The sequence below is a fragment of the Tamandua tetradactyla genome, chromosome 5 (assembly GCF_023851605.1).
Source record: "Tamandua tetradactyla isolate mTamTet1 chromosome 5, mTamTet1.pri, whole genome shotgun sequence".
NCBI lineage: Eukaryota > Metazoa > Chordata > Mammalia > Pilosa > Myrmecophagidae > Tamandua > Tamandua tetradactyla.
In genome coordinates this window covers 189,369,585-189,385,434 of record NC_135331.1, presented here as the reverse complement: position 1 = coordinate 189,385,434, position 15,850 = coordinate 189,369,585, and the positions used below count along the sequence as shown (strand labels likewise).

The window sequence follows — 15,850 nt, the reverse complement described above, 5'->3', positions numbered from 1 at the left end:
GATCAACGCTAATGGAGGTCTGATTTTTAAGGGTCAGTCCACAACAGCCTTTTTCATGTATTTGATAATGTGTGAGATGCTGAGTTAGGCTCTTAACATTGTTTGCCATCAGTTAAGGAAACTGAGCTTGGAGGCAAGGGTGCAGAAAGCAGATTGAGTAAGTTTGGGAGGTTTGTGGGCAAGAGAGTTGCAAGAGAGGAAGTAGAAGCCATTGGCAAAAAATACCAATGTTGATATGATGAGCAATGAATCCTAGTTTGAGGGAAAAGAGTGAAGCCAGGCAAAATTAATGCAAGTGTCAAATATGATTACTAAGAACTGAAAGACTGTTGTTAAACTCTGTATCAAAATAAGGTGGTATTTTTACTCCTAGGTCATTTAGATGGAGGATGTGGTTGAACTGAGAATTCCAATTTATAAGGAGAATGCGAAGCTTCTTAAGTCTGTCATCTGCATCAACCAGCTTTCTATTATTATTCATTCACCCGAAAGACACTTAGAAAATATTACATTGAATCACGCATCCTAGTCCTAAAATATTGTTTCAGTTATCTACAAGGAATAGAGAATGTGAGGATTTTTAAAGGGATTGGGTTAATGAGACTTTTCTTGCTTTCTTTTACTTCAGACATTCTTTTTCTAAATTTGGACCATATAACCAGAATTATAGAATTTTGGCCTGGGAAGAAATTGCACAATTTATTTGACTTGCTCTGCTTTTCTCTATTTTATAAATGAGACCATTGACGCACAGAGAAGACAAAGTTGAAATCACCTTGTCAATCAACTGATCTAGATACTTTTCACTATACTTTACGATTAGGACATTCAAATTAACTTACTGTATTAATTAGAATATTGCACCCTCTCATATTATTTAAAAATTCAGCAAAATAAATGAAATGTGGTTTTAATCCTCTCCCCAGATTTACAGATTTCTAAAAGGAGCTGACACAAAGCACTTTTATAACCAAATTTAATAAGAGATCACTGAGAATATGCAAATAAGGTATAAAGCCAAGCTTTAGAATTAAAGTGATAATGAATTACTATGGGGCCGCTTTTAAGATTAGGGTTCATTTCTGCGCCCCTGTTCTTTTCTTGTGGCCCAGCCACAAGCAGCTCTGATCCCAAACATGCCATGCCCCTGCTGTAAATGCACAGCTGGCCAAACGACAGACAGAGCAAGGCACGCAGCAGTTCTCTTTCCTGGCAGGGTCTGTTGAGACAGGCCCACCCCTCCTCCATCCTGCTCTACTTCAGTGTCAGAAGGAAATGAAGCCACAATGAGAAAAAAATGAGCCTCCTCCCTCTCTGCTCAGTCTGCTCCCCGTCAGAGCTACCCCACCTCTTCTGCTCTAGTGCAACGTCCCTGCCCGCCTGTGGGAGGACTTTGAGTGGGGATGACAGTCGTGACAAGTGACACGCAGAAGCCATAAGCCTCTGTGGGCATCCGGGCTGAGCCCCATCCGAGCCAGAGCAATGGCACTGTCCCTGGAGGAATATGTCCACTCCCTTGACCTCAGGACTCTCCCCAGGGTCCTGGAGATCCAGTCTGGCATCTATTCCGAAGGTAAGAGTCCGGTCGCTCACTGGTGTGCGCTCTCCCGGAGAGCGGGGGAGAACGTCAGTGCAGAGATGTGAGCTCTGTGAGAGGAAAGGTGACCATTTAACTGGTGGCTGGTCCAGACCTCACAGTGTCCGAATAGGGAGAAGCTGGCGAGCACTTGGGTGGAGAGGAAATGTGGACATACCTTGGGATTTGGCGAGGCCTTAAACAGTGCGAAAGTGGTGAATTATTTCTGCCTTTTCTTTGAAATAGGCTTCCGTCAAGAGTGAATGGTTTTAAGTTATCTAAATTTATGTCTCTATTATGTCTCTAGAATATAAAAAATAAAATTAGTTTTTTTACCCAAAGAACAATGTTTGCATAGAAAATTTCTATAAATGTTTTACCATCCCTAAATGTTGCTTATCTTGACACTTCCCTCACTCCTTCCTTGGTGTCCTAACTTCTAATTATTTTAAACACTGACAATTTCGATTTGAAGGTATAGAAATCGATGTCTGTTAATTACCTGACAATTTAAAAATTCATGCTGAAATGTCAGAGTTCAGTTTAAATTATTAAATAATAAATTAGTGAATTTTGGTGTCATTTAGTGTATTAATTCAAATAAAGGAACATTACAGCCTCCAGTGTATACCCTAGAATCTTTAAGCAGTTCATTTGGAAACATATAAGCCAAAGATTCATTTTCTATGTAAATATATGTTTCTGGTCATGAGAGTGGTAGAATTGAAGCAGTATTAGACTCAGGTTCAGACAAACAATCACTTAAGGAACTGTTGGTAGTCAAGCCTATCCTATTTATAGATAAGAGTATTATATATTTCATTATGAAATAAAAGAAAGATTGCCCAATATCAGGACCAGTTCACGCACGCACACCTGGAGGTGAGGAATCAGCGCTGGCTGCCACAGCTAAGGAAAAGACTTTAATTCATGGAAACTGACTGTTGGAAATCAGACCAGGCTTTCCAAATACCCAACATTATGAAATGTCTCTAAGTTCCTAAACCAGACCCAAATCATTTTTTGAGTAAGAACTCCTTCTTCATGTCTAGGTTAACTGAAATATTCTCTACATTATTTTCTACAAATTCACAGTTTTTATATCACATTTAATTTTTAATCTATTTGAAGGCACTTTGCTATGAAGAGTAAAGGGGTTCAATTTTTGCTTTTTTTCCATTAAAAGAAGTCTGATTTCCCAGTACCATGTACTAAACTCGCCATCCTTACTCCATTGATAGGTAATGGCTGCTTTTAAAGCCTATTGCTTGCTCACATCTACACTGGCCACCTCTGAAATGTCTCTTCTATACATTTAGTCCTTTTCTTTCCCTCGATAATTGTGCCAAAATTATATTGTTTTTATAACTGTGACTCTGGAATAAACATTTATCTATTTTCAATACACAGACAAATCCCTTGTTTTCTTTTTTCACATGGGCAGGCACTGGGATTGAACCCAGGTCTCTGGCATGGCAGGCGAGAATTCTGCCGCTGAGCCACATTGCACTTCCCAAATCCCTTATTTTTACTTTTCTTTTTTCTAAGTTGACTTAGCTACTCATAGATTTTTCAAATAAGCTTTTTTAAAAAGCAATTGATTCCTTAAGAAATCTAACTGGAATTTGTGTTGGACTGTACCGATTTTTTTAAGGTTAACTTGAGAATTTTATATTGTCCTATGAAAGGTCATAGTATGTCTCTCCATGTATTAAGGCCTTTTTCTTCATCCTTTATTAGTTTACTACTGTGGAAAGAGAAAATGACAAGTATTCTAGGAGTCTTATTTTATGCCCTTTCTCAATCATTCTCCCCTGTCCTCCAAAGTAAATACTCTCTTGACTTTTGTCGATTTTTGAACTTTATATAAATAAAGCATTACAGTATGTACAATTTTCTGTTTGGCATATACGTGTGCCACCAAGCCACCACTGCACTGCCCAAGGGTGTCTTTTGATGGATGGAAATTTTAAATTTTAGCGCTGTTAATTTGTCATTCTTTTCTTTGTTTTGTCTTTTTATGTGTCCAAGAAACTTTCCCTTACTTCAAATTCATGAAAGCATTCTATATTAATATATATTTATTATATATTATATATTGATGCAAATAGTTAAGATAGTATAAACTAGTATAAGATAACAAACAGATGAATGACACAAAACAGAAGCTGTAGAAAGAGGTCGAGATATATATATGGACAATGTTTATGACTAAGGTAACACAACAAGGCAAGGAAAGAAAAAGAGAGTTTTTCAATAGTCTATAATATTTAGAGTTTTTTTTTTTGGTAACATTAATTCTCACATTGCTGTAGATTTTTCTCTATGGCTAAATGCATTCAAATTTCCTTCCAGGTCATTTTGTAATTTTTGTTTTTATTTTTCTCTTATAATGTCCCAAGCATGTTTTTACATCAAGTTATGTTGAACTGCTAAAACATCTTTTCTTATTCTAAAGATTTTGTGTAAATTGGTGTTATTTCTTTATTTGAATATTTGTAGAATTCACAAGTGATGTCATTCCTGACTGGGATTCATCATGTAGAAATATTTTAAATTATGGCTTCAACTTTTTAAATAGTGAGTTCTTCCCACTCATGAGCATAGTTTACCCCTCATTTAAAAAAATCACCTTCTGGGTTAGCTGAGTTTGAAAAATGTTTCCATCTGCACAGGTTAGTTCCATAAGTGTGCATGTGTGTGTATGTGTATATATGTGTATGTATATATATTATAGATACATATATATAAAATATATGTTGTCCCACTGATCATTGCTGAAGTGGGAGAAATGGAATTAATTATTGGTAGTATTAACAGACTCTCTTATGAATTCTAATAGACTTTTTTTATTTTGTTGGTTTTCCTAAAAAGATATTCATATCTTCGGCAAACATCAAGAGTTACACCTCTTCCCTACCAATTTTTTTTTTTTTTTTTAGGGAGGAAGGGAAGGAAAGACAGAGAGAAGGATGGAAGGAAGGAAGGGAGGAAGAAAGGGAAACATCTTTAAACATTTTCTTGTTTTATTGTATTTTGTTTGTTTGTTTGTTTTTTACATGGGCTGGGGCCGGGAATTGAACCGAGGTCCTCCGGCATAGCAGGCAAGCACTTTGCCCGCTGAGCCACCGCGGCCCACCCTACCAATTTTTATACCTTTCCCCTCACCTCTGTGGCATAGGCTGTGGCATCAGGTACTATGTAAAGCAGCAGTGAGAATCCTCATCTTGTTCCTATTCACGCAAAAATTCATTTAATATTTCTACAATAAAATAATCAATAATTTTATTGTATGTAGTTGGAGAAAAACTATAGCCTGTATTACATTGTTCCTTTGGAATCGACTGAAGCTCCCTATTACTTTATGGTTTGAAACATGGCCCACTTTGGAAATATTTCATGTCTGTTCAATAAAGTATATTTTCTGTTGTTTGGTTTAGGGCATTCTCTCTGTATATCTCAAATCGCCTGCATTTTTAACTATTGTTCAAATCTCTACTCTCACTGATTATTTTTCATCTGCATTATCTATAATTTTCTGGGAGGGTTGTATTTCAAAATCGTTTAACAACTATTCATTTATCTAGTTTATTCTTCACATTTTCCTTTGGTTACATGCACTTTTTAAGGCTGGGTTTTCCCATGTGCTGACATTCAGATTTCTACCCTTTTGCTCTATTATTCCATTTGCAGAATATAGCATCCCTCTTTTTCTTTTAGGCTTTTTTTTTTGGCCTTGTTCTGTTTTGTTAGATAATAATATTATAAATTCAGCTTTCCTTCAGTGTATCTTTTTCTAATTTCCAATACTTAGGTGTCTTTTTAGGTTAAGTACAAGGAAGCCTCTTCATTATCTTCTGCTTCTCATATCAGACCCAGGCATGAAACCAGGCCCTGGCGGGTGCTGGAACAATGACTCCACGGCAGGAAGTGTTTGGGTGAGGGAGGCCTTGAAGAGGCTGGAACAAAGCGAGGCTCTGGGGTACTGGATTGAATTATCCCCATTTATGGCCAGTGAGTACGGGTAGCATGTCATTCTAGTAACACATTGCTCAAGTACTTGCTCTTTTAGGAAGGGAAGTTGCCCTACTGGTGTGAAGCATAGACTGAGTTATGTATTACATATAGTCAACACTCTGCCCCTGCTAAGTCACATATGAGATTATTCTATGGTCAACTGAAATCATTCAACATTGGCTTTTTTCTGCTAAGAAAAATAAGCTTCATTATAACCCTCAGGGTTGTTCTGAGGGTTGATAGAACCAATGTATGAAAGTATTTAGCAAAATGACTTTCCAATAGAAAGGATGCAGTAAATCTTAACTGTAATTATGAATACCTTTACTGTCAATATATTTTGAGGAAAACTGGCCAACAACTTCTAAAAAGTAAAACAAAGCAAATTTGGATTCCACCTCTGCTTGTACACTAGCATAACTTAAATATGGAGAAACTATTAAACCATTAATATAATATAACCATTCAAAGAATACACAAAAGGATATTAAACTAGGTACTTTAAGAACAGAAAACTAAAATAAGGATCTTCCTTTTTGCAAAAATAATCCAAATCCAATATGGATAAAAGACAAACTGAAAACTGGGAAAATATTCACAACATGTGGCAGACAGATTGTGAAAAACCTAAACGTATAGATAATTATAATGTTAACCAAAAAATGAGTATAAACTTTGAATGAACAATGTCATATGCTATAGTCATATGAAAAGATTCTCAAATCTACTAACAAAATGCAAACGATACTCATTATTTACATTTTAGGTCACAAATATTGAAAAGATTCTCAAAATGCAATGTAGGCATATATGTGCAGAAATGAGGTGACACAGATAGTGGGTACGTAAACTGTACAAACTTCCCAGGTAGCAATGGATACAATACCAACAGGAAGAATGTGGATAAATTTCTGATTTCTAAAATTCACTTTAAATTATAATCACATAAGATCAAAATAATGAGGACTAGAACACTTAGGTCAGCAAGGGTTAGAACAGAATGGACAACATTTCAGGGAGCATCTGTGTGGAACAGTTTTTAAATAATAGTAATACATTATCAGGCATTGTTCCAGGGCCTCGAAACACAGATCAGGGAAAAAAGCAAAGGTCCTGTTCTCAGGGAGCTTATATTGTAGTGGCAGAGACAAACCACAAAGCAGCAGTAAGTATAAGCATCTCTCTATCTCTAAATTGAAAGAAATGTCGGGATGATCAGGGCAGAGATTTCTGGTGAGAGGACACTTGAGCAGGGTGTGACTAAACCGAGGGGAGAAGTCATGCACACGTCTGGAGGAAGCGCATTCCTGCAGAGAGCAGAGCCAGCCCTTGAGAAGATAAGGAAATAAACACTTCACAGCACGTGTGGTGGTTTGAAGTTGCATGGACCCAGGAAAATCATGTTCTTACATTTAATCCATTCCTGAGGGTGGACCCACCCTAAGAAGGACCTTTTGATGAGGTTACATCATTAAGGTGTGGTCCACCTCAGTCAGGAGGGGTCTTCATCCTTTTACTGAAGTCATTTATAAGAGAATGAAATGCAGACTGAGAGGAGAGAGCCATGAAAGCAAGAAGCAGCAGCAATGAGCCCAGAAGAAGAGGGAGAGACAGCAGACACAATCACGTGCCTTGCCGTGTGGCAGAGGAGCCAATGACTGCCAGCAGCCTGTCTTCAGGAAGACGGCATCACCTTGATGAGGCCTTGATTTGGACATTTTCCTGATCTCAAAACTGTGAGTGAACAAGAACCAAAAACCCCCAAAAAACTATGAGTGAATAAATTCCCCTTATTTGCTTTGAGCAGACTAGGAAACTAAAACAATGCTTTAAAGCAACCTCAATTTTATATATTAATAATGCAAAACCTATTTTTCTCTACTAAACTGTTAATTTTATTGTTAAATATTGCTGTCGATTTTTTAGTAAAAAGAATGTAAAAATACTAAATAGTTTCAATACTCAATGCTTCAATATTTTTGAAAATGTTGATTTAACGTTTCTGTGCTATGGAAATTCCAATATCAGATGTGCACAAGCACATCTGGGAAACAGTGATTCAAAGTCATTGTTCTAATTTAACTTATTTCAGTACTTGTTCTGAATTCCACCATGACTATTGTGAACCACTTGCCTCATCTCATGAAGAAACGGAGAGGAGACCATTGGGGCTGAGACAGAGCTGGAAAGTGGATGAGCAGTGGGAGATGAGGCTGGAGCTGTTCCCATAGCAATATATCACACGCGCAGAGTGAAGAGTGGGTGGGGGGTCTTGAGATGGAGTGGCAGGTTAAGAAGACACCAGCCAAGCAACACTCTGGGAGATGAGTCTTTTAAGCAAAGTCCACAGCTGGTGCATGAATCTGAACACCAAAAGGAACTTGGTTATTTGAGGAAGAGGAAGAAATATCCTGGTGTGCTGGTTTGAAAGGATGTATGTCCCCTAGAGAAGCCATGTTTTAATCAAAATCCCATTTCATAAAGGGAGAATAATCTCTATTCAATGCTGTATGTTTGATACTGTAATCAGATCATCTCCCTGGAGATATGATTTAATCAAGAGTGGTTGTTAATCTGGATTAGGTGACAACATGTCTCCACCCATTTGGGTGGGTCTTGATACTTTTCTGGAGTTCTATAAAAGAGGAAACATTTTGGAGAAGAAAGAGATTCAGAGAGAGCAGAGAATGCTGCAGCCCCATGAAGCAGAGAGTCCACGAGCCAGCGACCTTTGGAGATGAAAAAGGAAAATGCCTCCCAGGGAGCTTCATGAAACAGTAAGCCAGGAGAGGAAGCTAGCAGATGATGCTGTGTTCACCATGTGCCCTTCCAGCTGAGAGAGAAGCCCTGACTATGTTCACCATATGCCTTCTTACTTGAGAGAGAAACCCTGAACTTCATCGGCCTTCTTAAACCAAGGTATCTTTCTCTGGATGCCTTTGATTGGACATTTCTGTAGACTTGTTTTAATTGGGACATTTTCTCAGCCTTAGAACTGTAAACTAGCAACTTATTAAATTCCCCTTTTTAAAAGCCATTCTGTTTCTGGTATATGGCATTCAGCAGCTAGCAAACTGGCACACCTGGTATCTTGAGCATATAGAAAACAAGCAGGAGAGCTCTATGAGAAGAAGAGAGATCATTTTTAAGAGTTTGGATTTATAAATGCCAGTACCCAGTTCTAGGCAGGAAATTGGCAGGACCTGATTGCCGTGTTAGAGGATCAGTGGCTGCCCTGGGGAAGGCAACAGTGCAGATGCAGAGGTGTATTAGGAATTCTGCAGTCATACAGGAGACAGATGGAAGTGGCTTGCTTTAATCTGGAGAAAAATGATGAATAGTTCAGGGTCTGCTTTGGAGGTAGAAATATCAGGGCATGCCAAAGTATTAGACATGGGTGTGTGGAAATGAGAAAACCAAGGGACGAAGCCAAGGATTTTGACTTGAAATATTTGGAAAGATATTTGTGCCACTGACAGATGCGAAGACCGGGGGAGGAAGACAGCGGGTGGGGAAATAGAAGTTCTCTTTTGGGCATGTTAAATATAAATATCTATGATTTTTCTAAGTGTAAATGTCAAGGAGACAATGGAAATGCCAGTTATGGTCACAGAAGCTTCTCATACCTACAATGTCCCACCCAGGGACTGCTGATCAGGACTCTTACAACAAACTGCATTGGTTTAAAGAAAAAAGGATGAATCCTTAATAACTGCATTTATCTACTCATATTTAGGCACATTTTAAACATACAAAACTATAAAAATTGTAAAAGAATAACATTTAAAATTAATATTTAAAACAATTTAAATTTTGTCCATTGTTAGTATAAAACCCATTCTTTCTCTCACAAAAATTGTCAATTTTGTTATATATTAATAATTGATGTACTATTAGTGAAAGCAATGTTACTGAAAATATTAAATATTTTCAATATTCAATACTTCAGTGTTTTTGAAAATGAACATCTAGTGCAGACCTTTCAGTAATTCAAAGGACTGGTCCTAATTTAATTTATTTCAGTATTTGTTTTGAATGACTGTCACACCTATTACAGATACCTCATTAAGGTCTAATATATACCGTATATAATTAATGCTTAGAGCTGGTTTATCACTAATATTCTTTGGATGTCTACCTATATGTGAAATGATCTTCATAAATCTGACTTTGGCATTTTCATTAGGTAGCAGTTGATTACAGTTGATGACGAACTTGTACCAGGAATAGAAGTGTCACTGATATTTTCTCGATTGGTTCTGCAATCTTCAATTTTCATGTGTGCCTATGGATATCTTGCAAAGTTATTGTTTATTTTGTGATAACTGGTATAATTAATATTAGATTATAATAATTCTTAAATCTACTTGACACATATAAACTCCATTATGTGGAAGTTTACCAAAAGTAAATAAATGGATTAGGACAATTCTTTTAACCTTTTCATATCTTGGAATTCCCCACCTCTCTTGTATGGTGTTTTAGTTTGCGAAAGCTATATGTACTAGAAAGAATACAATATACCAGAAATGGGTTGGCTTTTATAAAGGAGATTTAATACGTTACAGGTTTACAGTTCCAAGGCCATAAAAATGTCCAAACTAAGGCATCTGGAGAAAGAGACCTTGGCTTAAGAAAAGCCAATGGCATCTGAACCACCACTGTCAGCTGGGAAGGCATGTGGCTGGTGTCTCCTGGTCCTTTGGCTTTTTTAATTCTGGTTTCTAACAGTTTTCCCAGGGATGTTTTCTTTTTGCATCTCCAAATGTCTCTGTCAGCTCTGAGCTTTTTTCCAAATTATTCCCTCTCAAAGGGCCCCAGTAAGAAGATTAAGATTCACCTTGAATGGGTGAAGACAGCTCTTCATGGAAACCACCTCATCAAAAGGGCTCACCCACAATTGGGTGGGTCGCATCTTCATGGACACAATTTAATAAAAAAAATCCCACCCAAACCATTTGTCTGCCCCCACAGTATTGAACTGGGGAAAAGTAACATGGCTTTTCTGGGGTACACCACAGCCTCAAACAGCACAGATAGTATTTTATATACCTTGCATGTCATGCAACTATCTGACATAGGAATAAATTAGGGTGTTTCTATAGGAAATATTAATACAATTTAGAATTGAGTATTATTAGTAAACTTCCATGTGAAACATCAGTATAGTTTCATTTTCTTACTGGTTTTATATAGAAAATAATATGAATTGAAGACCTATTAATTTCTTCATTTAGTAATATGTTATGGAATATGCAGTTGATTTTGGAGAACTCTGCTAGGCAATTGAGTTTAATTGCCCCATCATAAATCCCTTCTAAAGTAAGGCACTGGGAAAGTTAGCTCAAGAACATTTAAGATGTAGATTAATTGATCTATGCCATCATATCATCTTTAATTCTTTGAAACAATAGGTAATAACCAAGGAACAAATTTGAAAGATTAAAAAGTGGTGTTCAAATACTCCATTTTCCTCTCTCTTTGGGGTTCATGGTAGGATTGCACTTTCCTGGCCCTTTTGAAGTTATATATGTCCATATGATTTTTATTGGTCCATATAACAAGAGCAGGATAATGTGTATCATTTGGGGCAGATGCTTTAAGAATAATTTTTTAAATTTGACAGATCCTTCCCTGAGAATATTCCAAAAAGAAGCCTTCACTCTCCTAAGGTCCTTGAGTGACTATGATTAGCAGAAATCCTGCCATTACCAACCTGTATTGAACATCTAATGGAATAAGAAATATACCTTTATTGTTTAAACCTCTGAGATGATGGTGCTGTTTGTTACCTCAGCATAAATTAAATTTTCCTGACTGATTATATAGATTATGCTTATTATGGGTATAACTGAATTTATGATCAATTAAAAATTTACACATCAGACATATCCTGGAGAGTGCAATTAAACACACAAAAAACAACTTGGCTATTAACATTACAGGAAATTCATGAGAAAGTGAGTTCACTACTCTGTGATGAAACCCCACTCTTGGTACTAACTATGTATTAGTCAGGGTTTTCCCAGGGAAACGGACCTGACAGGACACATTATCTATAATATAAATATTATGAGATTATGTGAAATGGCTCATGTGACTGTGGGAATTGACAAGTCTGAATTCCACAGGGCAGACTGCAAGCTGACAACTCCGAGGAAGGTTTCACTGAATTCCCAGGAGAAGCTGGCTGGCTGATGTAGAGATAGTAATTCCTCTTTCTGATTGCTGAAATCATTGATTCTTTTATAAGGCCTTCCACTGGTTGGATAAGTTACCTCTCGTTGTTGAAGATCTCCTCTGTTAATCGTAGATATAATCAAGTGACTGATAATCTAACTCCACGAAACAGCTTCTGTAACAATCAGACCAGTGCTTACTTTCCCATACAACTGGACATCATAACCTGGTCAAGTTGAAAATGAACTTAATAATTACAGAAAGTGAGTTCATCACTCTGTGATTCAGGAAACATTACCTGTTGCATCTTTGTAGTCCATATTGGGAATATTGCCCATTATCACTTTTTTCTTCATACATGGAATCATTTTGGTATTGGTTAAAATATGGTTAAAAAAAAAAAGACCAACACTTGGCATTATATTCATTTTTGATGAACTGGTTATTTAAAAATAACATTCTTTACTTTATAAACATATATGCAAAGGGTTGGCAATTTGGAAAATATAAAACCACAAAGTTACTCATAACTCCATGAAATTCAGAGAAATATTGTTAACATTTTAATGTGTCATCTTCTAATTTCTATGAAAGTATGAATTAACTTTTAAAAAAGAACAGCTGATACCAAAAGTCCCTCATGATGCTTCATCCAGAATCTTACTACCTCTTCCCCAAATAGCCAGCTACCTGCTTGGTCTAAACCATCATAATTTCCTGCCCAGATTAATAATGGGGGCAGAGAGACAATATGAAGCTTTATCATCCAAAGTTGTGTTTTGAGTAAAAATTAGCCATTGGAAGGTTTTTAACAGAAGAAGTGACATAATGTGACATACATTTTAAAACCATGACTTTGAATGCTACATAGGAATTAGACTTTAGGAGTGAAAGACTAGAATCAGGAGATCAGTGAAGGAACTATTTCAATCTGAGAGAGCTGCAAGAATTAACAAAAAAACTATCTAAGTGAAACTACCTATATGAGCAAAGTGTTCGGGCAAGAACATGTTGGTATATTGGGGGAAAATGAGAAAGTCAATGAGAATGGAGGGAAAGGAAGAATAACCAGAAATAGTGTGAGAGAGGAATTGGTCGAGAGTTGTAGAGGGTCCATTTGAACCTCTTAGAAAGGGGGTGAGCCTGATTAGCAAAAGGTGGTTAAAAAAACAATGCTACAATTCTTCACTGTGCATGTACAGAGCATGAGCCATGGCTTTTCACTATTTAGCAAGAAGGAAAACACCGATGAAGCCACAGATGCACATACAGAAATCAAAACATAGTTTTCTTCATAAAGATGTTGCTCAAAAGTATTTCCTATAAAATATTTAAGTGCTGAGATGTTTCCTCCCTCTTGAGAATTAAGATTTTTAAGTGTCATATTTTGACTATATTAAATATTATAGTCCTTGTCTATGAATATATGTTGCAATCATGAACTTTTCATTAAATTGTACCTCCATTTCCCTTTCTTTCTTTTTTCTTTCCTTCCTTCCTTTTTTCCCTCTTTGTTTCTTTCTATAAAATGAATAACATATGACCTTGGAGCACACATACTCCAGAGATGAGTGAAAGGAGACAGATTTTTCTTACCAGTCTTTATGATACAAAGTGAAAGGTGCTGTAATAGACATAAACTGTTTGGAGAAAGACAGAGAAAGCTTCAGAGCAGATGATGATATTTGGGGGTGGGGTGGGGAGAGGACTTGCAGCATTTATAGAAAATTACAGGGTAAACCAGAAATTTTCAGAATGAGAAAGAAGTTTCTAGAGAATAATGAAAATTTGAAAATTCAAAATATGGTCCAAGAACATCTCTGAAAACAGTAGAAAATCATGTCATTTGTAATCATATTTTAAATGACGTCCGTACTATAAAAAGGTATTGAATTCCAACTGTAATCAACAGGAACCTATAAAAGGATATTATTTTAGTGCTTTCCTAATTTTAAAAGAAAACATGTTCATTGTAAATAATTTGAAATTTACAGAAAAATCTAAAGAATTCCTGAGATGTTTATTTAAAATGAGAAAACAATCTCACATAACTCTTGACAGATATCTGTTGCAGTAGATGCTTTGGATAGACTTGAGGCAGAGCTAAATAGCAAAGAGCTACCGCAGCTGTAGATAGAAAGGAAGAGACAGAGTCCAAGGATGTTTTGGGGTGTCGTCTTCTGAACTTGACAGCTGAGGAGAAGTGACAAGAGGGAATCAAAGACGGCTCTGCAATTTCTGGATTAGGTAACAGAGAGGATGACCAAAATGTTAATTAGACAAGAAAGTACAAGAGAAGCAGCAGTTTTGGAGATGGGGGCATAACTCAGTTAGATTCTGGGGAGTTGGAGACGTCTCCAGGACATTCAGATGCAAAGGAACATTAGACAGCCAGAAATGGGCATCTCAAGTAGAAGAAGTGGGAAGAGGACTCAGGGGTGACGCTGCAGATTTTAAGTGGATGAAAGAAGACTTGTTATGTCAGGGTTTTCCCCATGGCTTCTGGGCCATGTCAGAAGAGAGAGCACCAGCTCAGGAGATGCAGGTAGGGAAGGGGCAAAAAAACCACATCTCTGCATTTGAGAAGCACAGGAGAGTGGGGCAGATTTAGTTGATGAAAATAAGAAATGACATAGAGTACCAAACTGAGAGAGTGTCAGAGATAAATGCCTGTATTTAGCAGGTGGTTTATGGTAGACTACAAATTGTCATTACAGCCCTATATGTTGAAAACTCATTATGGGCCATGGATCTTACCAGGTATTTTGTATATAGATTTGGGCACATGCGTATGCATACACACACATACGTATATACACACACACATACACACATATATATGCTATATGGGTATATCCTCACACAAACATGTGAACATATAACACAACGTTATTACATATATATATATTATATGTATATTTATCTACACACAAATACAGTGTTCATATGTATATATACACATATACTCTATATGTTAATTATTTAATCTTATTTATATTAGTTAATAAATGGCATTCATATAGACATTTAGTCTTCTGGGGCATCTTGCAAGATTAGTATTTTTATTATTCCCATTTTCTTAGAGTTATCTATTTGTCGTAACACTTACCTCTGCCCTGGGGATAACGCTTATGGTAAAGTTGGTTCTTGGCTCTACCTTCATGCAGTATCTAAATGAGCATTCCTACAGGGGCAGGTATCAGTGAAGGATGAGCAGTGTCTTTAAGAAATTTTATAACAATTTACTGATGGTGGCTTGATATATAAATTTATATGAATTTAGTTGTTGAAGTAAACATGTGAAAGAAACCACAAGTATTATCTGCACATTTGTCTCGTCTTTTAATAACTGATTACTCTTAAGGGGTGATCAATCTGATAAATTTGACAGTGAAGAATTAGCTCCAAAACTCTGGTTGAATAAGGGTACTTAGTGAATTACGCATCATGTGAACATAACTTTTATAGATTTGATGCATGTACAAGAGTTCACATGGCGAAAGTTTTGTCTATTTTATTGCTAACATAATTATTTTATGGCTAATTGAATTTAAATTTCTTGACAATCAATCACTGATATGGTGATAAAATCATGGCAAATATGAAAATTATAGCACTGTATTCTACTTGCATTTATGCATATTTCATAGGCTATAAATATTCAGACAAAAAACCTTAATTTTCACTTTTTAATATGTATTCATAGCCTTGATGCTGTTTCATACAAACTGAAGGTAAGTCAAGTGGAATGAAATTATATAAAAATCTAATGAAATAAAGCCCTTTACATTTCTTTAAAGAATTTCAGCTGAATGAAAACAGAGCAGTAATATTTTTTCATGAGTTTATATTTGTAAAGAATTATTACAGAGAAGCATCAAATTTCTCAAGAAGAATTTTTTTTTGTTCTTTAGCAGGAAACATGTTTCTGTTGAGCTTCACAGGTGGGAAGCTGCTTTTGAGATTCAGGACAACCTAAATTCACAGATGTTCAAAGTTGAAACTTCTTTTAATATTTAAGATTTTTGATGAAGTAAAGCATTATATCTGATATTTTAAATTGATATTATTAAACAA

General features: G+C 36.3%; 1 protein-coding gene across 4 annotated transcripts in view; it reads left to right on the top strand.

Annotated features, from left to right (window-relative positions):
- The window catches only part of THEMIS (thymocyte selection associated), a 224,955-nt gene that overhangs the window by 51,570 nt on the left and 157,535 nt on the right, over positions 1-15,850 (top strand). For 3 of the 4 annotated variants that reach the window (XM_077162855.1, XM_077162854.1, XM_077162853.1), the window contains exon 1: positions 1,398-1,573. The exons of the other annotated variant lie outside the window; for it this stretch is intronic. In XM_077162855.1, the coding sequence (XP_077018970.1) occupies positions 1,483-1,573 (91 nt within the window). In that variant the 5' untranslated portion in view covers positions 1,398-1,482. Of the gene's footprint in view, positions 1-1,397; positions 1,574-15,850 lie in introns of those variants that run through there. 4 annotated transcript variants of the gene reach the window in all.